Consider the following 24570-nt stretch of genomic DNA (forward strand, 5'->3'; position numbering starts at 1 on the left):
AGTGCAATTTAGTCACTGCCAACTTCAGCTGGATTTGGGACTTGGTTTAGGTTGGCCTATTATGATCATGGTTAAAGAGGATGGACTTCAAATGTCATGTCACTCTGTGTGCGTGCGTATGCGCATGTGTGCATGTGTTTTACAGAGTTGGATTTCTAAAATGTTACCAACCTTGGGCCAAAGGGATGTGGGATGCCAAAAGCAGAAATAAATCCATTACTAAATTCCCATTACTGACAACAGTCCATCTGTGTTCACAGCATGCTTTGTGTGAACAGACTCATAGCTTATGTACAGTATATTGTCAAATGCCCCTGGAAAGGGGACTCCCTTAATGATTAATAGTTGAAGGCCACACTTACTCATCCACTTGACTTTTATCCTTTGTGATTTTTTCTTGCCTCTTTTTGTCCATCTTTTTCTTCAACTCCTTCTTTTCCCTGCAACAAAAAGAAAACCCTTTTTCTCTTTTTAAGGCAAAGTTAAGTCTGAGAAAGCAAGAATATGCATATTTACTTGGGCCCCTCTGTCTTCAGTGGGGCTTGCTCTGTAGTGCTTTAGGATTGCAACTTTAAATAAAAGGTTTCGTTTACTTACAGCATGCCTTACCTTTCACAAATCTCTTTCAGTTTCTTCAACTGACTGTTCTGGCATTCCTCTGCTACGTCTGTCAGCTTCTGAATGAGCTGAAAGAGGGGGAAACAGGTGTGTTATAAAACTGCATGAACCACATTTGATTGTTGAATACAGTGGTACCTTGGGTTACAGATGCTTCAGATTACAGATGCTTCAGGTTACAGACTCCGCTAACCCAGAAATAGTACCTTGGGTTAAGAACTTTGCTTCAGGATGAGAACAGAAATCGTGCTCTGGCAGCGTGGTGGCAGTGGGAGGCCCCATTAGCTAAAGTGGTACCTCAGCTTAAGAACAGTTTCAGGTTAAGAATGGACCTCCAGAATGAATTAAGTTCTTAACCTGAAATACCACTGTATTTGGACGGCTTAAGTTGTTAACTTATCCCAGCCTCCAACCCTCAGAATGTAAGAAAAACATTGGGGCCTAAAGTGCACAGTAATGGAGCTTGGTATCTGGTGGGCGGGGCTTGTGTGTTTTGCCCTGGAATCAGCCTCTCCCTTCAATGTGTTCCGTTATGTTCAATTAAGAATGCCAGTCCAACTGCTGCTTCTTGCTTCTTGCCTAGTTTCTGTCATTATGCTATTTTGTTACAGTATTATTAAAGCTTAGTTTGCAGTTACGTTAGCCACTTATTTTTCTCAAAGAAAACGAAACTCTGCTGAAGAATGGTGGAATATCCTAAACTTGGGGGAGCGAGGGGATATTCCCAGTTTGCCAGGAGTATTGCTTTTGTTGATCTGCACAACACAGGAAGAGACGGGTTTTGCTGTTGCTATTACTTGATGGCAGAGGACATGCATATTCATTCCCTGTCATCTCTGGGTGGCGTTGAGAAAGACTCCTGTCTGAACCCTACTGAAACAAACAGTAGGGTTGCAAGCCTTTGGGAGGCAGAGACACAAGAGGGCATCAGAGGAGGGAGGGAAGGAAAGAGAGACAGAGGCCAGTGTTGCCCATGGCACCCCTGATCATCACTCATTGCACCCCAGAGTGCCATGGCACATTGGTTGAAAACCACTGCTCCAGTAAAATGCAAAACATGCAGAAGAAGGAGAGCCACATGGGAACATTCTTTGCTATGTCACAACCCTGCCATGTTTAAGGAGCAGAAATAACTTGTACCATACAAGGAGAAGTTCTATGTGAACCTATGAAGCTGATTTATACTGGGACAGTGTCATGGGTCTACGCAGGCCAGGACTGTGCCCTCTGACTGCCAGAGTCCTCTAGGGCCTAAGACTTTCCAGTGTCACTACCTGAAATTCTGCTAATTGGAGGTCTTGGGTCTTGAAGCTGGGATCTTCCATATGTAAAGCATAAACACACAACCTCTGAATGACATGGAAGACCCTCACTAAAAGAATCCAGTAATGTCCATTTGACTTGTGCTGAGCTTTCAAACCTCTTCCACCAATGTGCACAATTTGGCAGATGCCTTGTGTGCTATTTTGACGGCCTCCTTTCTGATAATGATTACCAACCACTTCAAAAGTTCACACACACACACACACACACACACACACACACACACACACACAGACACGATTAACTAACAAGCCTGGGTACCAAAATAGAGTTCTACATTGCTGTGCTGAATGAATTTGAATGCATTGCGAATGTAGCATCATTTGTAATTCTCAGAATCATTAAAACACTCCCCTGTCCCCTGATAAGACAACAAATCACACTGAAAGAGCAACAAATTCCCATGTGTTCTATATAAAAGACCATCTGCTGATGAGATGCAAGACAAATCAAATCTCTGTCAACAAAACATTAGATATAGGAATAGACACAGGTATCACATTGCCCTCAAAATTTGCCAAATTTGTATGGAACGAAGCTGCCATCGATGGCTATGCAAGTGCATGACAGTGCACAAACAGTAAACAAATAAGTCAGCATTAAGTTCTAGGAATATTGTAAATGTGTGGTTGTTCTGCATTGGATTGGGTTTCTTTTCTATTTCCTTACAAAATGAACACTGAAGCGTCTTGTTATTTTCATTCTGCCAATTCCCAAGCTGAAATCATTTGTTTTCTCATGTGGAAAATACACATCACGTTTCAGCTTTAACCCATTGAAGTCTCCTCAAAAGTAATGGATAAAATTGCTACACTGATGGCCAACTTTACTTCTGATATGCCAGGCTAGGAATGCAACCTCCAAGGCTTTCTCTGGCAATGGCTTTTCCTAGCATGGGTAACGTCCTCCATTAGCCACCGACCTCTGCCAAGTAGGACAAAGTGGTGGGGCAGAATGAAAGGCCCTGTCTTTGCAAGGAAGGTAGGCTGGCCATAGAAAAGCCCTTCCGGACTCATTTTGGACCCCAGCATTCATGCCAGGAAGGCCAGTGGGCCAAAGGATGACCTCAAACACAGCTGGTCATCAAAAAAACTAGACTTCTATCCAAACAAAATGATCCACCCAAATCTGGTAGACAGGTCAACATTATCTGTAGGCTGACTCCTTGCAGTTGTTGTTGTTTAGTCGTGTCCAACTCTTCATGACCCCATGGACCAGAGCCTGCCAGGCACTCCTATCTTCCACTGCTTCCCGCAGTTTGGTCAAACTCATGCTGGTAGCTTCAAAAACACTGTCCAAGCATCTCATCCTCTGTCGTCCCCTTCTCCTTGTGCCCACAATATTTCCCAACATCAGGGTCTTTTCCAGGGAGACTTCTCTTCTCATGAGGTGGCCAAAGTATTGGAGCCTCAGCTTCACGATCTGTCCTTCCAGTGAGCACTCAGGGCTGATTTCCTTCAGAATGGAGCGGTTTGATCTTCTTGCAGTCCATGGGACTCTCAAGAGTCTCCTCCAGCACCATAATTCAAAAGCATCAATTATTTGGTGATCAGCCTTCTTTATGGTCCAGCTCTCACTTCCATACATCACTACTGGGAAAACCATTGCTGTAACTATATGGACCTTTGTTGGCAAGGTGTTGTCTCTGCTTTTTAAGATGCTGTCTAGGTTTGTCATTACTCCTTGCAGTAGTGATATATAATATCTGGGAAGTTACATAGCAGTGGCCAGGAATGCATCCTGCTAGATCATTTTTTGGTGGGGGAACAGTAAGGGAGGGCAACAAAGGTTTTCCATTGACCCAAAGTAGGCTATGAGAAATGCCCTTCCTGCCAGAACCAGACAAATGCCCTGCCCGTAGCAGGGATGCCTGTAGGGGCCGCTGTGCCAAAAGGATTTGGCTTCAAACCCATTCTTATGAGCTGCTGCACAATCATACCAGCTCCCAGGTAAACAACTTTGCTTGACAGTTGTAAACAACTTTGCTTGACTGTGGTACACAGATGGAATACTTTGGTAACTTTTGATCTTTCGTACAACAAAGTAACCAAGTGTGTAAAGAGCATGGTTAAGTACCTCTGACAGCGTCCACATGCCGGGGGCAGAATGGAACTATATAATACTAGCATTCAACTGCCTTCTTCTCTTTTAGCGTTCCAAAGAATCTATTACCATCTGATTGGATTCCTGTTTCAGCCCAGAGGGCTGCCCTACACGGGGAGCCTGACCCCACCAGCAGTAGATTTGCAGCTGTAAAAACAAAAGCTCCTTTGGGACAATATATGCATAATATCACTTTGCTGTTTATAGCTTGTGCTCTGGCATCCGTTCAGAGCACACATAGTTTCACAGAAGGCTATTTGGCACAAGCAATAACTAGTTGGAAGCCATTTTTAGTGACATCCAAGCTCTCGTTTCCAGTTCTGTGGGCCACACTAATCTAACTGCTTATTCTGGAATGATTTCTGTTATTTAATTAGGCAGAGGATGTTGGTTTCAGCTTCAAAGTCATACAGTGAAAGATGCTCCCCCCCCCAAAGCAGCACAAATGACAAACCAATCAATTATGGCCCAATGTTTGTAGTTAGTGTGGAGCAAATTAGAAAGCTTTGCAAGATGTGGCCTTGTAACGGTATTGTAATCAGAATTAGGAAAGAGTCCGAAACTAAAGTGGCCAGTGATCCAGCTGTATTTGCAATATTGTTCCACACACTCTTTCCACAATTCCCCCCATGCCATTGTGAATCCTTATTTTGTTGTTTAGTCATTTAGTCGTGTCTGACTCTTCATGACCCCATGGACCAGAGCACGCCAGGCACTCCTGTCTTCCACTGCCTCCCGCAGTTTGGTCAAACTCATGTTAGTAGCTTCAAGAACATTGTCCAACCATCTCATCCTCTGTCGTCCCCTTCTCCTTCTTCCCCCAATCTTTCCCAACATCAGGGTATTTTCCAGCGAGTCGTCTCTTCTCATGAGGTGGCCAAAGTGAATCCTTATATTGTATTTTATTTCACAAATTTGTAATGCTAGAGGGATGGTGATCAGAAGCACAGAAAGTGAGCACACCTCCACACAGACACATTTCAAGTGGCCCCAAACATAGCTAGTTCGCCATGCAACCTTGACATCAAAGAGCTTCAGATAAAGGGTGGAAGCAAGGTACATACCAATTTAATATGTGCTTGCTTCTGGTACTTTTCACTATAATACTGTTCTTGCCGAAGATTAAGCAGCTGCTGCTGTTGCTTTTCCTTAAGCTCTATTAACTTCTGGGACATTTCTGAATCAAGGGTGGTCAACTCTTGTTCAATAGTCGAAGAACTGTGATCTGGGCTTCCAGCTTCACCTCTGCAGAGCAATGTGGAACAACAAAAGAAATTCAATGCAAGTTGTGACAGTACAATGCACATACCCTCCCTTCCCCCCACCTGACCATGATTCATCTCAACTTGGATGTGCAGATGTTGTCTGGGTCTTGTGGCTAAGCTACCATAAGCCCAGGGTTCCGCTAAACCATATTTAGAAGCGAGGACTCCCATGCATGTTGACCCATGTCAACTTATTTATAAATGTCACACACGCTTGAAATCTCACCCGCTGAGGGCATCCAAGCACAAGCTGGCTCACCATCTGGAAAATGAGCTGAGACATCCTAAGTTAATGGCTATTCAACCTAAGTCAAAACCTCACTTGGTTCCAGAAATGTGAGGGATCACACTGTCTACTACTTCTTCACTGGTTTAGTAGCTCATAGGAGTACTCTGCTGACACAAGCTGTGCAATGAATAATGTGGCAATTCCTACCAATGGGGCTTTTCGTTTTGCCCCCTGACATGTCACAAGGTTGGCACATTACACCTAAGTGAGTATACATGTTCTATTTTCCAGTGAGCTCGTTTTTTCAGTGGCTCTTGTGCTCTCACATTCTTTAGGGTGTTCACATTAGAGACTTTCTTCCAGGTAATCTGCTGTTCTTACCAGTGGTGTAGCATGGGAGGGGCATAGGGGTGGTTGTCCCGGGTGCAAAATTTGTTAGGGGCACAAAATCTCAACACCCGGTGCTGCCTCAATGCAGCTACGTGGTTCCGTTGCTGGGCTCCTCTGAAAATGGCTTCTCCATGCGAACCAGGAAGTGACCTCTCAAAACAATGGAAGGACTCTTATTGCCATAGCGGCAATCTCCTGGGTGACACAGACGTCTTGGGCAGTTGAATGCTCATGCTTACTCCATTTCCCTCCCGCGCACCTCTGTGTGGCCCCAGGTGCTGGCAACCCACGCTACACCTCAGGTTCTTACTGCATTGTTTAACATTACATGCACTGCCTAATAGGTTTTGTCCTGCAGGCATGGATCTCCTCAGGCTGATCTTTGTTCAAAGGACCCTAGTGGAAGCTCCAAGGTGCTATCAGTTGGGATCTAGCATGGTGTAACCTCTAAGAGACTAGGACCAGGAAGGTCCTGGTTCAAACAAACACCTCAACCAAGAAGCACACTGGATGACTGGGTGGTAGTCACTATCTCTTACTTTGGAGGGATGCTATAAGGATAAAATGGGTATGTGTGTTTAAGGGGGGCATGCAGACTAACATGAGCTCCTTTGAAGAAGGGCAGGATAAAAATTAAGTAAATAAAAGAAATGAATCCAACGCAGTGTGCTCTTGGGATATCAAAGAATTGATTTCTACTCTTCCAACCCACCTGTTGCTCCTCCTCTGTTTGTCCCAGCTCAGGGTACAGCTGCTATCTATTTGCTACAGAACCTATTTCCTTCCATGCAAACAAGATTCAGCATACAGTGTGCATGTTGAAAGTCTCCACCCCAAACCCTCTTTAATTCCCAGAAAAGTGTTAGCACCAAAGCAGACTTAACGTATTTCCACTAGGATGCTCTGGCAGAGGGGTTTCTTTGCAGCAATATCAAATATTGTTGTTTTTTTTTAGAAGGAGGAAAGAATGTGAAATGATATGAACAGAAATCACACTCAGTGCCAGGCAAAAATGTAACCATGTGGTGAGATCAGTGAGCAACACTAGGACAAAATGGAATGAAGACTGGGGAAAACAGTTGGGGGTAAGCAAGCAATGTTACAAACCCACCAATCGTTTCTCGGCACTGAATCTAACTGCTGATCTTCCAACGACACTCTTGGACTCCATGCATCAGATTTCAGAAGCTGCAGCTTGCATTATTTAAAGAGCCATAGAAAGACCTCCATCAGCCAGCTCAATTCCTTTCAGAACTAGCACACCCCAAATTCATGCACCCTGACGTGCAAGTATTTATTGGCAACCAAAGGACAAAGTTCACAAAAACCAAAGGTCTCTCAAAGGAAGGCGAAGAGAGCAGAACAGCACACAAAAGCAGAAGGGGGAGAAATACATTTATTCATAAAATGGAATCTGAACAACGAACTCCCCGAGGAGCAGTGCGATATTTTGGGTCTTGGGAAAGAACTGCAACTCTAAAGGGTGAGGTGAGAAGGGGAAGCAATGAAAGGGGCATGTGAAAGAAACAGAGCAACTGTGTAAGCAAGCTAAGCAGCAAGAGCAATTTAAAGAAAAATTAAAAATTAAAAACCAAGCCAGCAGGAATGAAATACATCAGTCTGCGCCCTGACAGATAATCAGAGGTGTTTACAGCTCTACCCAGGTGTTAAGCTAGTTGCCTAGGAAACCACAGGAATAGAGTCTGAAAGTGAGGGTTTACTTAAGGCCATAGCTATTGCTCGAGAAAGATCATCATCAGGCCTGATAACACTCCCTGTGAAGAATCAGGTTTGCAATTTGGGACTGTTCCTGGACTTAGCCCTGAGCCTAGATGTCCGGGTATCTGCAGTGGTAAGAAATGTATTTGCACAGATACAGCTGGTGCACCAGCCACACCTGTTCCTTGAGCTGTCTGATTTGGCCATAGTGAACAACTCCAAGCACACCTGGAGGATGTGGACCATTTGGATCCCTTCCATTCGGGATTCAGGCCTCACCATGGGACTGAAACTGCCTTGGTTGTGCTGGTCGATGATCTCCGGTGGGCTAGGAACAAATGTGAGAGCTGTTTCCTAGTTCTGCTGGATCTCTCAGCAGCCTTTGTCACCATTGACCATAACACCCTTCTGGACCGTCTAGAGGGGCTGGGAGCTGGGGGCACTGTTATACAGTGATTCTGCTCCTTTCTCCTGGGCCGTGTCCAGAAAGGGGTGTTGGGGGATGATTGGGCTCTCACTTGTGGGGTGCCTCAGGGTTCCATCCTCTCCCCCATGCTTTTTAATATCTGTATGAAGCCGCTGGGAGAGATCATCAGGGGGTTGGGGCTGGGTGTTCATCAGTATGCAGATGACACCCAGCTCTACCTCTCTTTTAAATCAGAACCAGTGAAGGCGGTGAATGTCCTTTGTGAGTGCCTGGAGGTGGTTGGAGGATGGATGGCGGCTAACAGATTGAGGTTGAGGGACTCCTGGTCCTGAATGGGGTAACTGTGCCTCTGAAGGAGCAGGTGTGCAGCCTGGGAGTCCTTTGGACTCACAGCTGTCCTTGGAGGCGCAGGTTAACTCTGTTTCCAGGGCGGCTGTCTACCAGCTGAGACCCTACCTGCATGCAGACTGTCTCGCCAGAGTGGTGCATGCTCTAGTTATCTCCTGCTTGGACTACTGCAATGCACTCTATGTGGGGTACCTTTGAAGGTGACTCGGAAACTGCAATTAATCCAGAATGCGGCAGCTAGACTGGTGACTGGGAGTGGCAGCCGGGACCACATAACACCAGTCCCGAGAGATCTGCGTTGGCTCCCAGTATGTTTCCGAGCACAATTCAAAGTGTTGGTGCTGACCTTTAAAACCCTAAATGGCCTTGGTCCTGTATACCTGAAAGAGCGTCTCCACCCCCAACGTTCAGCCTGGACACTGAGATCCAGCGCCGAGGGCCTTCTGTTGCTTCCCTCACTGCGAGAAGTGAGATTACAGGGAACCAGACAGAGGGCCTTCTCAGTAGTGGCGCCCGCCCTGTGTAATGCCCTCCCATCAGATGTCAAGGAAACAAGCAGCTATCCTATTTTTAAAAGACATCTGAAGGCAGCCCTGTTTAGGGAAGTTTTTAATATTTAATGCTGTATTGTTTTTAACACTTGATTGGGAGCCGCCCAGAGTGGCTGGTGAAACTCAGCCAGATGGGCAGGGTATGTATGTATGTATGTATGTATGTATGTATGTATAAATAAATAAATAAATGCATACATACATACATACATACTACTACCACCCAATTTCCTAGGGTTAAGCCTTATGGAACTTACTTCTAAGTACAGGGTTTGCTGTAAATGTCTCTGTCAGAGGCAGATGGCATGGTGGGGCTGTGCCACTTTCCTGACCTCTCTCCAGCTGAGTTGCCGCTGCATACCAGGTCCAAGAGGGATGAGGCAATGGTGCGGTCGCTGTGGTGCAAAAGTGCCTGTAGAGCCCATCTGGCACTCCTGCAGGCGAGCTTGCACCACATCAACCTCAGCTCTCCCCTTCTCCATACCAGTATGCAGCATCAACTCTGCCAAATGGAGGTCTGGTGAGGGGTGTGGCTCCAACACACTGCCCACTAATGGGTTTTGTGTCAGTCACTGTCCCACAACAGGAGCTATCTTCCTATGGTGGGAATCTGGAAGGATTCCAAACACTAACTAGGAGTGACATTTGCCTTTTGGTATGGCCCACTGAAATCAGTATGCTACTGCAATAAAGGGGGAAAGAGAAACTTGGTTTATAAGAGGAGGGATAAACTTCATATACAACATACTTTTTCTTACTGTCTTTTTTAGCTGTTTTCTCCAAAACCGCCCTCCGTCGCAGGTAGTCGTTTTGGATTTCATTATACTTCGTGGTATGCTCTTTTATAAGATCCGTGGTTTTTTTGTGGTGTTTCTTCACAAGGTCCTTCATTTCTTTGTAGTGCTTCTTCTGAAGTTTCACAAACGCTTTCTGTTGCTTTAGCTCCTCGATAGTTTGTGCTTCGACTTCTAAAAATAAAGAGAGGAAAGCTTTCTTTGTCACTATTGCTTCCTATGGACATACAATGAAAGGCTGTCATCGTGCAGACCCCAAAGGAGAATTTGCAGGGCTGCATCACAATCCTGGATTTGAATGAAGTCAGCAAAAGAGATGGCAGGTTGCGCAACAGAAGAAGCCATGGCATGGGATTGAGAAGGGAGGGATTCAGAGAGAGGGGAAGTGGCGGTTTAAAACAATAACAAATGTTTGAGTAAAGCAGGAAGGAGGGCACTGAGGGAAGATGGCAGTTTTAAGCAACAATAGAAGTTTCAGTGAAGCAGGAACAGATGGGCACATAAGGCAATTGTGGTTTTAAACAGCAGAGATTTGAATAAAGCGGGGATGAAGAGACACAGAGGAAATAGCAGGGGTTTGAATAAAGAAAGGATGGAAGAAAACTGAGAGGGGAAGTGGCAGCTTTAAACAACGGCAGAAATTTCAGTGGAATGGGCAGGTATGCTATCAATAACTTCTGATTTAAGTTAACTTGCTTTTAATGTTCCATTTCATCAGTATCTTATTAAATTAACATTTTATATTCCATGTACAACACTCAGGAGTTAAGGATGATTAAGTGGTTTATAAATCCTGTTTAATAAATAAATAGAATCAGGTTGCACTTCCTTCACACAAAAGATCACATGTTTCTTACCTGTCAGGACACTCTGAATAAGATCTTCTGTTTTCGCTGGCACTTTCACAGAACCTAGATGGAAAATGCCATGAATAGTCAGTGGTTTGGAAATGACAAATATATGGCCTCAAAGCTATAGGCACACAGGTTTCCTTTTTAAGGTGAGAAAGCATCCTTTAAACAATCTCTCCACATCCTCCTAATCCATGGAAGTTGCCATTGCTCCTCTTTTTACAAAAAAGGCAGTGAAGCTTGTTTGATTAGTCATACCTGGTATACCTTCACACGTGTCTATGAATACTGATTCAAAATCCCCCTGCCCCCTGCCCCCCCAGATCCCACAAACCTTACTATCTCATTCACAGGTAGTAAAGCTAGAGGTTATTTCAGAAGTTTGCTAGATCAGGCGAATAGGGTGAATGGGGGAGTGTTTCTTATGAGTCTTCTTAGCTACAATAATGGTGGTAGCCCTCCAAGCGGCTATGTATCATTATTTCCTTGTCCTTCTTTGCTACTGTTTTTGCTACCATCACCTATTTCACGCATTGCCCTTCTCTCTCATCTGATACAGTCATTGAAAATAAATTGCACAAAAACTGAACAGAAAACAAATAAAACTTAGGGGGTTTTGTGCATGTTGTAGTGCAAAATCCAGATAGAAAATAGTTGTGATGTGATCCACAAGCAAGTCCAGTGAAGGAACAAGTTACCCAAACCTGATTGTGCAGTCACCCGAACCGGGCCCCAAAATTACCAAATCCATTAGCTTGAGCTGTATAACATAAACCCAGCTGTATAAACAAAGCTTTCCCCTTTATCAGTCTATGAAGGCTTAATGGATGGCATTGTCAGTTCCGAGTGGAGACAGGATGGCAGATCTGGTCTTATCTTATAGGTTGTAACTATCCTGACCACGCTGACGCACAGACCTTGCAAGACAGGCCTGTAAGCCCCCGCGCCCGGGGATGGCGCCAGGAGTGCTCCTATAGTTAAGTGACCCAAGATAAGAGTACAGAAACAGGAATTTCTGTTCATGCTCAAGGACTTACGTGTACAAACTTGTAAACTTACGTGTACAAACTCATGAGGCTGGATTCCTGGGGAGGGGGAGGGGATATAAGCTGTATGTAACTGCTCTTTAAGTGTACTTGCTGTGGCTGATCACGCAGTGCCTTTCTGCTATCCGGAAAGCAGAAATAAACTCTTTCTCTGAACCAACCTCAGTGTCTATTGACTCCTTCCTCCTTCCCGGGAGCAACGCAGACCCAACCAATGGGAAAGGTCTGAAAGGCTACACCAGGACCCTCAAATCATGTTGATCTTCTGAAAAAAATGGGCCAAACGAATTCCTCCGCAATCCCTAGTGCCTCTTAAGTGGCTTCTCGTGAGTCTGAGATATAAAAGTATGACACAATTCAATCCACATTCCCCTGTTTTCCAAAACACAGAAGAGTGAAGATTATCTACTCCTTACTCATAGCAATCCTTACTCATTTTCTCTGCAAAAGGAAAAGTAGGAGATGCAAGAAGTTCAACTTGCCAGTGGTTGCCTGCAAGTTTCTGAGCACAGAATCTACTGATTGGCTGTTTTCTACATGGGAGGGTAGCAAAGGAGAGAGATTTTGTTACAGGTATTGTCTTTCAAAAACAATCCAACACAGGTGTACTGATGGGCTTTATGTATTTCACAAAAGAGAAAGAGGAGGGGGGGAGGAAAAGGGCTGGCCTAATTTCTATTTTGTTCTAATAGTTTTTGAACACGACGAACAAAGACATCTATTCAGCTGGGTTATTTTCCCCATAGAAAGAGACTATAAAAATGACACAGCACAATCTAGTTCTTACCTGGTGTTGGTTGGCTGGGAGTAACCTGTGTGGATGGTTTTGGGGTGAGGGAAGTGGTGTGGTTTACTCCATTTTCAGCTGGTGCTGGCTTGGGTTCAGTGTGAGCTTCTGAAGGAACATCTCTCTGCTCCGCCTGACAATACAAAACAATTCCCATAAATATGCAAGGAGGCAAGCAATCTTATAGGAGGCATGCTACACTTAATTCTGGTTGTTTATTTTCTATACGACTTAATATACAGTGGTACCTCGAGTTACAGATGCTTCAGGTTATAGACGCTTCAGGTTACAGGCGCCGCTAACCTGGAAATAGTACCTCAGGTTAAGAACTTTGCTTCAGGATGAGAACAGAAATTGTGTGGTAGCGGCAGCGGCGGCAGCGGGAGGCCCCATTAGCTAAAGTGGTGCTTCAGGTTAAGAACAGTTTCAGGTTAAGAACAGACCTCCAGAATGAATTAAGTTCTTAACCTGAGGCACCACTGTATTCTAAATAACTCTAAGCAGTGTACAGAAAACTAAAACAACAATAAACAACTTAAACAAAGTATTACAAAATGACACAGTTACAGAACTAAAAGTTACATGAATATAAAGTTACTAATATATAAAAATCATTATCAATTCATTTTCCTTTTGACACTTACTTCTGAGATTAGGGTACAAGGCCAATAGCTTGGACATGAATTCTACTTCCAATGATGCACAACTCTCTACCCCTAGCCAGTTTGTATTCACATGCTAAGATTTATTCATATTGCAAGCTTGCTGGGGGAGTTTGTACCGTACTTGGCACAAAGTGACCCTAATCTACCTTTCAGAAAGAACTTACAAAATACCTCTAGTGCTCTTAAGAAATAGCTGCCATTACTATTTTCAGCTCCTTTGATTACTTACCAGAAAAAAAATAGACTTTTGCAAAAACGAAAGCCTAGGATTAATAATGGAAATCTCACACTGCACTAAACAGTACACTGCAGTACTATTACAACTTTTCGGAATAAACTGTCCAGTATTTAAATATTTCTATATACACCTGCATAGACTCCACTTAAATGTATGCAAATGATAAGTCATGTTTATCCATTCATAATCACAATTAATTAGCCCTAACGGTGGGGTGCTGCAATAAAAATACTTATTGGGGTATCTTGGATCTCGATCTTTCTTGAATGACTTATGCTCCTATTTTATATTTCCATTCCCAGAAGACAAGGTCTATACCCTCCAGCAAGCACAGGAAATATGATTTCTGCATGTAGGTCTCAGTACACCACTGATTAATAACATTGTACTATGCAGATATAAATATAATCTAACAGAACACACCAGTCACCCACCAGTGAACCGAACATGAAAAAAAATTACTGCTCTTCTCTCCCCAGATTAATGTCCCAGAAGTCTGATTACTAATTCACCCCCAAGACACATGAATTGTTCCCAGGACAGCTCACCCATAGTTATATTCAACAGATAAGCCTATGGTAAGCAGTACCTCTATCCTTGCTGCATGCTCAGATGAATGTGCTTGCATCGCACAACCTGCTTAGGCATTCCCCACAACCTTTCATTCCTCGCCAGCACTCAATGTCCATGTTTAGAGCTCATTCTTTTTTACTACACACAAATCATCTCAACAGTAGCTACACTAGTGGCCACGGTCATCAAAAAGCATCACCGATTCCCATTGCACAAATGGATCAGCGATGAAGGTGCATAGTCTGAGAGTGCCGTTAGGCAGCAATGCACAAATGTATGTAGGGAGCACCTGTTGCCATGGTACCTCACTGGATTAGTTTCTCAGGCAGCTTCGGTAATAAATTGATTTGGAGGGTGTGTGAGTTCTCTCCCTAAAACACTTCAACATTTCAAAATGTGTTACAGGTTCAGCAGTGGGGGAAGAGTTTAAAAGATTAATGCACGAATACATTACGCTGAAAACTTGCTCAATATTCCCACCCATGAACACTGCATACTACAAATGAATTTTTCACTGCACCAGTTTAACTCTTCAGAAGCTACAGAACAGAACCAGACTCTGAACATTCCTGTATATCCCTTACCCATCTCTGGCATGCAGTGAGAGGCAAGAAAGCTTAATGTTTGCTCCCTCTACTTGCTTACGTTTGCAAGCTGCTTACTTCCCTGGACATATTTATAATCTAATTGGATTTGTTTCCAATGGTGTTGCCTCTCAAAAACAAACGGCAGAATAAGATTGCTGCTACTGGGTTAGCAATCTTGGAGGTCCGCTCCACTTCACCATGGGGAGGAGTTGTGGTGGACCACATGGCCACCCACTCTCCTCCGGGGGCAGGGAACGAAGTCCAGCATTGCCCGGGGGATCCCGGCCACATCATCGCCCAGCCGACCAATCCGGTGGCTGGGGGGCATGGCTGGGGCAATTTAAGCTTTGGCATGAGCTGGAGGAACCCCTCTTTGGCTCAACCCCGACGGGAACATCTGGGGGAGCTCGAGTTGGTCTGCATCAATGGGGCTCCCCTTTCTGGTGGTTTACCCTTACCGGACTTCCTGCACATCGGGCAGGAGTCAGATATAGTCGGGTTCATTCAGTCCCTAAGCCAATAATGCTCACAGTCTGTAATCAATAAAGTTGTGGCCAAAATTTGCCCAGTAACATTAACATAATATCTGTGTCCTGGTGTCTTCTTTATGAGGGGGTGGTTGCGGGGTCTAGACACGCAACTTATTCCACTCTTCTGAAATAAAAGCTGTCCGGCAATTAAGCCTCCTTCACCTGACCCTGACCAGTTTCTAAGGCTAGGGAGCAGCTACTATTAACAGTCTTTCTAGTGCCCCCTGCTCAGGTCATACCTAAACATTGGTCATCCTGGCTAGGTTGATGGTCGTTGGGAGTCCTACAACATATGGAGGTCAACAAGGCTGGGGGGAGGCTGAATATACACTCCTACAAAGAAATTGATATCAAATGCAATTGCCTCTAGCTGCTGCTGAATCCAGCCCATTCCTTTCTGCCCTTGCACTATGAGAAAACCTGTGACCTGAAGGAGAGAGGATTAATAAGCATGAAGCTGGGGAATGGAACACTGAACTGTCTTCGGGAAGCAGCTCACCCAAAACTAGTCTGGAGATTTTGACTCCTCCCTTTCCGCTCTTTGACACTGAAGAGACTTATAGGAAGGGACAAACTCAGTACACAGCTCACCGATGGATCAGCCAACGGCTAAAATTCAGGAAAGTGAGATGGATGAAAGGAGAACAGCTACAATGACTTAATAGGACCTGGGTTGTGAGGTGGTAGGGATGTATCAGAGAGGATAGAGGCTTGTATCTGTATTTCATTACTTTATAGAAGCTACCTTGGGATAGAAATATATCGATCACTTAGCTGATGAAGAGATGCACCCATCTCGGTGGTTAGTTATTACAAATATCATTCAGCCTGGGTCCAAAATGCAGCTACTTTGTGTGTGTGCATGTGGAGAAGATGCTTATACAAGTCTTTCTCATCTGCTGCTGACATGCAGCTGTTTCAAAGACAGAGGAATTGTTTGCAGAGGGATCCCTCACCTGGCACTGAAATACAACTGCATCTTAGGCCACACAGCAGATTTATCAGGCATTTTAGTGCACTTAAGGCACTAAGCTAGGGACTTGCATACAATCAGAAGGACGGTTTATGTGAATGTGAAATCTTAGCATAGATAAGGCTTTCAGACAACTGCAAATCTATCACCATATCGCAAACATGCTTGAGCAAAACTGCAAAGTGGCCAAGCTGAACCAAACATTCTGCTACCCGAGATGTCTTTATCCTCTTTACTCCATGGTCTTTTTGCTACGTTTATTTTTGTTGTGATACTGTGACATTTACAAAAAGCAGATGTGAAATGAAAAGCGGACAAAAATTGGGCAACTAAACCAGAATATATCTGTGATGGGATGATGAGCTGCTTGTGCGTAAAAGCTTAGTCCCTCAGAGTTTGGCCTGATTATCAAAGCTCTGTCTATAGTGGAGCCCCTTAAGCATGACTCCCTCAATCGCTGGCAGAATCCGACAGTGGGCGTTTGCGGAATCTCTTCCAACATAAAAGCTCCTTAACAGAAACGCGTCTTCTGGACTCTCGGCGTGACAGTTTCCGGCGAGGGGTGGGTGTCCCTATAGGAGGTCCTGAAACTTCCCCACTGTTTTCGCTGGAAGTGTCTCTGAGCCATCCCTCCGACTCACTTTCCCTCAGAGCTCCTTCTCTCCCCCTGCTGGTTCCCTCTTCTGCTGCTAAGTCTCTCCTAGCCTCCGTGAGCCCTTCCACCACCTGCCCTTCCGATGGCAATTCCCTGACAATATCATTCAGAATAACATCCATTATTCAGTCAATAAATAATTTTGAATGAGCCTGGGTTGTTTTCCTTATCAAGAATACAGTATTGTGAATCAGATGGGCTGGGCAGTGTAAATCTAGATTTATATCCCCTTTCCATATGTGGAATTAATCTTTAATATTAAAGTCCCAGATTTGTGTGAACAGATCTGGCATTAATGGCAGGGCGAGTGGAGGGTGGGTGTGGAGACTGAATCATGGCAGACCTACCACAGCCAAACTCCCTTTTCCATTTCCTGAGGGGGGATTGTGTTATCTGCAATGCATCATCAAAGCAGTCCCTCTGCTACATTTCTTCAAGCCCAAATTCTCACCTCTTTCCTGACTTCTTCTTCATCCTCCAGAGTCAGCGCTGCCAACTGATTTGCTCTCTGCTCCATTAAATTCACATATCTGATAGGGTTGGATAATGCCTCAATAACATCTGGAAATGAAACAGGAATTTAGAATCAAACTTTGATTTGGTTTCAAAGGGCTATATTTATCTATCTGTTTTACAGATATGAAACAATCATTCAACAATCCTAAGGTTGTTCTTTTCATTTCTAATAAGAAATCAACATAGACTAGAATCATTCAAGTTTTTCTTGAAGAAAGGCAACAACAGCTGGCTGTATTTTATTGTCTTCCCCCACACTGATAGGACAAATCTATACAATGAGACTGACTCTCAAGTGAGTGTGCATACCCTTGTGGCCTAAATTCACAAGTGGCACACAGTAGACTAAAATATATCCATAGCATTGATTATGAGAGATGGAGTGCTATTAATATTATATAGCCTCTTTAAAAATAGAGAATTAAGGCCCAGAGAACACAACTTGCAAAGAACAATTCCAGATTCTCAATTTGCTCTGGGATTTGGACTCAGATCTGCCCAGTCTGATTGTCATCAACCGTCTGTTTTAAAATAGACTACATTAGTAGTCTAAAAAGAAAAGGCAGCACTATGGAACTAAAGAACACTGTGTGGAATCACTGACAATTACAGGGTTAACTGTTCATCATGTTGGATGATGGACAGCAACTTCTTAGAACATGCATTACAACTTCTTGATAGCAAAAAGGTAAAGGACCCCTGGCAGTTAAGTCCAGTCGTGAACGACTCTGGGGTTGGGGCACTCATCTCGCTTTACTCGCCGTGGAAGCCGGCGTTTGTCCGCAGACAGTTTTTCCGGGTCATGTGGCCAGTATTGCAAAACCAGAGCAGCGCACGGAAATGCCGTTTACCTTCCCACCGGAGCAGTACCTATTTATCTACTTGCACTTTGACGTGCCTTCGAACTGCTCGGTTGGCAGGAGCTGGGACCGAGCAACAGGAGCTCACCCCATCGCGGGGATTTGAACCGCTGACCTTCTGATCAGCAAGCCCTAGGCTCAGTGGTTTAGACCACAGCGCCACCCACGTCTTGATAGCTACTGGATGTTAATACAGCTTGTTACTGCTGATCAGTGTATGAACTTTATATAATTTCAAAAAACAACAACAAAATGTTCAATTTGATGCCTAGGGATTTTATAGTTACCTGCATAAGTATCAGGTACGTAATCTTTAACCTCTATGTATACAAATATGGCTGGCAGTGTCAAGGGCTGATTCCTTTCATTCCTCAGGCAGATATAGTGATAGCCTAGAAAAGAAAGCAGGACAAGGTCAACAGAATTTTTATAACTGACCACTGCAGTGTAATAGGCATCAAGGTGACTCATGAGGTACTGGAAATGAGCCATGGTCCCTAAACATAGCACCCCACTCCTTAGCAATTTCCCTGACATGCTTCATTATCACAGATGCTCTAACTGTGGAAGGCAGGGAGTGCTTGTAATATTTGATGCAGAACTTCCACCCTTAAGCAATGTATGTAGAAACAGGTATGGCCTCCACTGCAAACAACAGTTGTGAAGAAACCCTCGGAAAAAATTATGGCAAATGTTTATTGTTGGAATGACTGAAACACATCTGGGACTCTCGGAAAATAGTCTGCTTCCTTAGGGACCAGTTTTGGAGCTTCCCTTGGGATCTACGTTTATGCGATAGAATACTAAAGACAGTGTTAGTGCCTTGGCTATACCTGCCTGCATGTTTTCAGTGTGCTAAAAATAAAGAAACACTCTTTTTGTGTTACGGAAGAAGAGTGTATGGGATTCTTGGAGGCACTATTGGTCTATTACAGCACTATTGGTCTATTACAAGTCATTTAGTAAGAACTATGCATGGTTGAGAGCCACTAATCTCTCCCTGTTTTAAATTGAGGGCATAAGCAAGACTAGCAGCAGGAATGGACAAGGTGTTTGAAACAGAGGGTTCCCTCCCTTTCCCTTCTTTTACCCAAGTCATGTTGGTTTGCAGATTGTTGAGAAGCAAAAGGATGGGACTTTATCAGCCCTGGAGATAAGTCACCCCCAATTAGCCCCTGGGTTTATTAGTGTGCTATCTGGGAGAAGGAGGGAAAGAGGGAGAGGCTCCCCTTTTCTAAACACCTTGTGTGCCCTTTCTGCTGGTCTCACCACAACTTGGAAAGGAAGGGCAGGGAAGCGGAGGCAAAATATGTTCTTGGGAGGGCTGGGAGGGACATCAGGAGGTGCTGGGAATCTTATAATCATAGAAGTTCAGGGTTGGAAGGTGCCCCAAGAGTCATCCAGTCCAACATTTTGCAGCTTGTTAATACCTCCTCTCTTCTAAGGTAGACTGCAGTGAGCTTCCATGGTCCATTCCCAGAGCTGGTGATGTTTGCTGGCATCTTCAGTAAGAACAGTATATAGAGAAAGAGGGTAAAGGAACAGGCAGGGAGATGGGGAAGGATGGAAAGTGAGCATTGCAGGGGGCTGGACTCAATGAGCAGATCTCCAGTTCTATGATCTATGGTTGATACTGTCAAAGCTGGGCTCTCAAGCTGCAATAAGCTTGAAAAAACACCTGCCACACTAGAGTCCTCATAGTTCAGCTTTCAAGGTACACAGAACACCTGCCCTCTTAGTTCATTTGGCTCATTCCCTCATTCAAAGGTGCAATTGGGTAGGTAGTTTGTTCTGGATGAGTTTACACTCTATCTGAAGGAGAAGGTGTGTTGCTTAGGGGGTACTCCTTGATCCAGTGCTGTCACTGGAGGCTCAAGAAGCACCAACAGCAGCAGCACAAAAGTGCTTAACTCCTAACTATGTCTGTTCCTGAATTTATGCAAACTAGCCACAGTGGTGGTCCACACTCTGGCAACCTCCCAACTAGACTACTGTACCACATGGGGCCACCATTGAGCCCGATTCAGAAGCTTCAACCAATCCAGAATGCAGCTGCCAGAATGCTGAGCAGCATAGCTAACGGCAATCATTCAACACAAATTCTACAGGATTTGAACTGAGCTCAATTCACGGCATTAATGTTAAATTATAAAACTCCAAATGCATTGTGGCAGAAATATCTGAAGGGGCACCTCTCCCTGTATCATATTGCCACTGTATTAAGTTCTTGATGTCCTCCCACTCAGTAGAACCCCTAGCACAGTGATACAAGATAGGGCCTTCACTGTAGTGGCACCCTATTCATAGAACCCCCTTCCCTGGGAGGTACAGCTGGTGCCACTCTTTTCTGGCTTTCAGCACTAGTTGGAACCATACCAATTCACTCAGGCAATTGGATGAACTGTTTTGATAGTCAGTTTAAACAGATTTATATCTTCAGTGGTACTATTAATTTAGTTTTTGGTCTTGGTTTTGACTGTTAGCTTGATATTTTTGTTTATTTGTTTGAATGTGTGGATATCTACGTTGTAAACTGCCCTGGAATCATAACTGGAGAAGAGTGGTTCAGAGATTAAACAATAAACAAAGTGAAAAAGAAGCCCAGATTGCCCTACCTGGTCGAATTGCTGATACCGGCAATATCCGATGACCAATGAATTTCCCTCCTTCTTCATAGGCTGCTATCCTCAGACATGCCAGGGAAGGCAGAACAACCTAAAAAAATATATTTTGGGGGAAAGTCAAGTCAAGTACTTTATTACGGTCATAGACCAGCATAGACAAAACATATACATAAATAGCATAACAGTATGAATCCAGACGAATAATTATTAAATAAATAGTAGCTAGAACCAAACGTAGATTTAAACATATACATAGGATACTTAATTAAGGATAGATAATGGGTGGATAAAAATTTATAAGAAAGATTAAAAGATCAATTAACACAGCTATATGGGGTGGGCTTCAGAAGTGCGGATCTAATAATATGGGCCTTCAGTTTAGGATTGAATTGTAGCATAGATCATTCTTCGTCAAATATCTATCATGGCAGCGCAATATCTGGTGACTGAATATGTGACTTCTGGGCTCTCTTCCTGTGAACTAGACTAGTTTTATTGCTGCAAAAGCCGGTGACACTGAACACCACAAGGTCAAACAAAAGGGAATCAACAGCAACATCAGAAAGAAGAAAAAAAAGATTACACAAGGGAACTTGGCAGTGTGCCATTCAACAGAAGAGATTTACGCTTCCTGATTACTAAAGTGCAAAATTTGGCCACCTCATATGATATTGAGCTTGAGGAATCTTCCAGAAGATATTTTCGTAGAATTTCGGGGGAGGATTCCAAATAATGTTGTAGGGGTATAAATTTTGATAAAAGCGGCAAAATAAGTTGAGCTCGTTCTTCACTATAAAATTCGCAGAATAGAAGGATGTGTGTAACAGAATCTACCTTATTAGACATACAGGGGCAGAGACGTGCATGCATTGGTACCCGCGTGAATTTGCCGTACAGCACTGCTGAGGGCATTGTCTCAAATCGGGCTCTAGAGAAAGCCCATCTATAAGCTTCGTTAGTGATGTTAGTTAAGTAGGGAGCAGCTGCAAAATTAGGCCAAGCTTTTAAACATCTATACGTCTCCGGGAGTAGGGCGTCTTCTTGTTGTAATTCGACATCATAAAGTCTCTGAGTGATAATTGCTTTTGCCTTGTTCAGAGTTCCGAGAAGAAGATTTTCAGAGTTTAGGCCAATTTGTTTGATCTTGTTAGTTATTTGCATAAGCCAAGGAGGATAGGGGACTGCGGCCAGGAAGCAAGGTAACAGTCCCTTAGGATTGTAATGGATTTTCAACCAGAGGGATATTGCTTGCTCCCAGACTTTTAATTCCACTCTGGGCAGTCCTGCCTCTTGCCTTAAGACTGTATTAGGTGTACACTTTGGGGTAGCAAATAATGATCTTAAGAATTTTGATTGTACTGTTTCAAGGGTCTTAAGGTTGGCAGAGGGGCTAATTTGAGAGCCATACAGGAGTTGGGCTAAAGATTTTGCCTGAAAAACTTTTAGGGCCATCGGGAGGAAGCCAGCTCCTTTCCTTCTGAATAATCTAAGGATGGCATTTGCACTTCTTCCTGCTGATATAGCTGATGTGGTCAGGTGTGTTGACAATTTGGCATTATAAGAGAAAGTAATGCCTAAGTATTGGAAGGTCTTAGTCTGTTCAATGGCGTTTCCCTTTACGCTCCAATTATCTTTTGGGGGAAAGTATTTAATGTTTTCTGGTACACCTTGTGCACAAAGCAGGAATATTGAGGCACGCTGTTCAGCAAGTTAACATTGGTAGTAATCTTATATTGTCCGCAGTGCTGCAATAGTTCATTCCTGGGTGAATACGCAGCTGATTACACATGATAGTTGAAATGGCATGATCTGCAGATCTCAACTCACTTCTTAAATACCAGAAAGAGCTGGTGACCAGTACATTGCTACCTGTCACACACTCTTGCCATCACCATATATTTATCTTTCTCTGTGTCTCTTAGCAACAGATGTGATGTCATAGTAGTCCTCCTAACTAGGCAAGCACATATATCACAGTCCATCTGGCTATGCTTTGATCAAGCTGCCCCTTTTCCAGAATTCCAGCCTCAATTGATGACACACAGGATCTTGGAAACTCTACAGCTGACTGCTTCTAGATACTGTAGAACTGGAGATGGGTAGAGGGTACAATCCATTGATTCCAAATTCTGGGTTCCATAAGCACCCTCCCCCTGTCATATACCAATACACTACAGAAGTACCGGTATGTGCCCTAGATTTTCATATGACACATTTGGTTGGGGGAGTCTGACCGATTTTGAGGAGCAGGTGGGCAATGGGATAGTTCTCACAATTGGACTGTTTGCTTTATTTTACACAGCTGCAAGAGGATCTCGCTTTTCAGGTCAAATTTCAACACTTGTTTGCTTTGACAAATAATCTACCATAAATTTATACAATTAGATTAAGCATGTTGTTTGCTAAGGGGTTTCATTCTTCCTCCATAATCCCTTTTATTATTAGAAAAAAATAGATGTGACAAATTTTTCTTTCCCTATGTAGCTCCTAAAAATAAACTCATTGTATATTGTCTCTCCAGAATTACTTTTAGGATTTCTGGGGAATGGGGCAGGACATATTTGCCTTCTCAGAGGGCACTTTTCCCATCTCTGTTACCCGATGCTGTGGCTAAGGCAGAGCTTTCCAGACTTTTCATGTTGGTGACACACTTTTTAGACCTGCATCATTTTGCGACATAGTAATTCAGTTTTACCAGCAACCCAGACGTTAAACTAACCCCTTTCCAACCCTGGGAGGAGTGCAGGGAGCATTAACATGACAAACCTACACACTGCAGCTGCCACACTAATGTGTTGCGACACACAGTTTGGAAAGCTCTGGGCTATTGCAATGAGCTGTGATCCAAGTCATCTCAGCCAGCTCATTCACTGGGCTGTAGGCAACCTCAACCTCTGCACCCCATCCAGTCTGCAATATGAGGATGGTTATACATGCCTGCTTAGCAGGGATGCTGTAAGGATGACTATATATATATATATATAGTGTTACCTGCATGCTGAGCCACTGAATGCTTATGAGATCTTTTATTCTCCCCCAAGTATTCTTTAGCTGAAGCACTCTCAGCCTGCGTGGCTTTGACTTTCATGTAGGATGTTGCTTGCCCACTCTGATCACAAGGGCATTGTCCTTGGAACATGAGGAGCGAAGGAGGTATGGCAATCAGCACTGGAAACACTTGGTGGTGACTGTGGCATCTCACCATTTACACACAGGCAAACTAGGGCTCTTCCCCTGTGGTTGACGGTGGAGTCTCCCCTCTTGAGGAAAAGGAGGTGATGGCAGAGCAGGCACTAGGGCTGGGCGTTACCTGGTTTTCAACATTGTGATATATCATCAGCTGAATATCATGATGTACTGATATATCGGGATGCGGGCGGTGCTGTGGGTTAAACCACAGAGCCTAGGACTTGCTGATCAGATTTGGCGGTTCGAATCCCCGCGGCGGGGTGAGCTCCCGTTGCTCGGTCCCTGCTCCTGCCAACCTAGCAGTTTGAAAGCACATCCAAAGTGCAAGTAGATAAATAGGTACCGCTCCAGCAGGAAAGTAAACGGCGTTTCCGTGCACTGCTCTGGTTCACCAGAAGAGGCTTAGTCATGCTGGCTACATGACCCGGAAGCTGTACGCCGGCTCCCTCGGCCAATAAAGCGAGATGAGCACCGCAACCCCAGAGTCGGCCACGACTGGACCTAATGGCCAGGGGTCCCTTTACCTTTACTTTAATGATATATCACAATGTCCAAAACTGCCCAGCCCTACTCCAGACCACTCCTGCATATACGAGCCAGAGCAAGCCCCCATATCACTCTGGTTCCCGCAAGCTCTATGGGGGCTTGATCAACTGACAGGTGGGCAGCCTGGCTCAACCCTCAGCAGAGCAGTTTAATCAAGTTGTTC

At 44.1% G+C, this 24570-nt stretch overlaps 1 protein-coding gene across 3 annotated transcripts in view; it reads right to left on the reverse strand.

The window, feature by feature from the left end:
* PLCB1 (phospholipase C beta 1) overlaps positions 1–24570 on the reverse strand; it is a 455075-nt gene that overhangs the window by 61154 nt on the left and 369351 nt on the right. For all 3 annotated transcript variants that reach the window (XM_081906043.1, XM_081906045.1, XM_081906044.1), the window contains 9 exons: positions 20664–20763; positions 18336–18440; positions 17124–17233; positions 12452–12584; positions 10625–10678; positions 9722–9941; positions 5109–5289; positions 610–686; positions 363–440 (listed from right to left, as the gene is read on the reverse strand). In XM_081906043.1, the coding sequence (XP_081762169.1) occupies positions 363–440; positions 610–686; positions 5109–5289; positions 9722–9941; positions 10625–10678; positions 12452–12584; positions 17124–17233; positions 18336–18440; positions 20664–20763 (1058 nt within the window). The remainder of the gene's footprint in view (positions 1–362; positions 441–609; positions 687–5108; positions 5290–9721; positions 9942–10624; positions 10679–12451; positions 12585–17123; positions 17234–18335; positions 18441–20663; positions 20764–24570) is intronic.

The sequence above is a fragment of the Podarcis melisellensis genome (assembly GCF_964234715.1).
Source record: "Podarcis melisellensis genome assembly, chromosome: 3".
In the NCBI taxonomy this organism is placed as follows: domain Eukaryota; kingdom Metazoa; phylum Chordata; class Lepidosauria; order Squamata; family Lacertidae; genus Podarcis; species Podarcis melisellensis.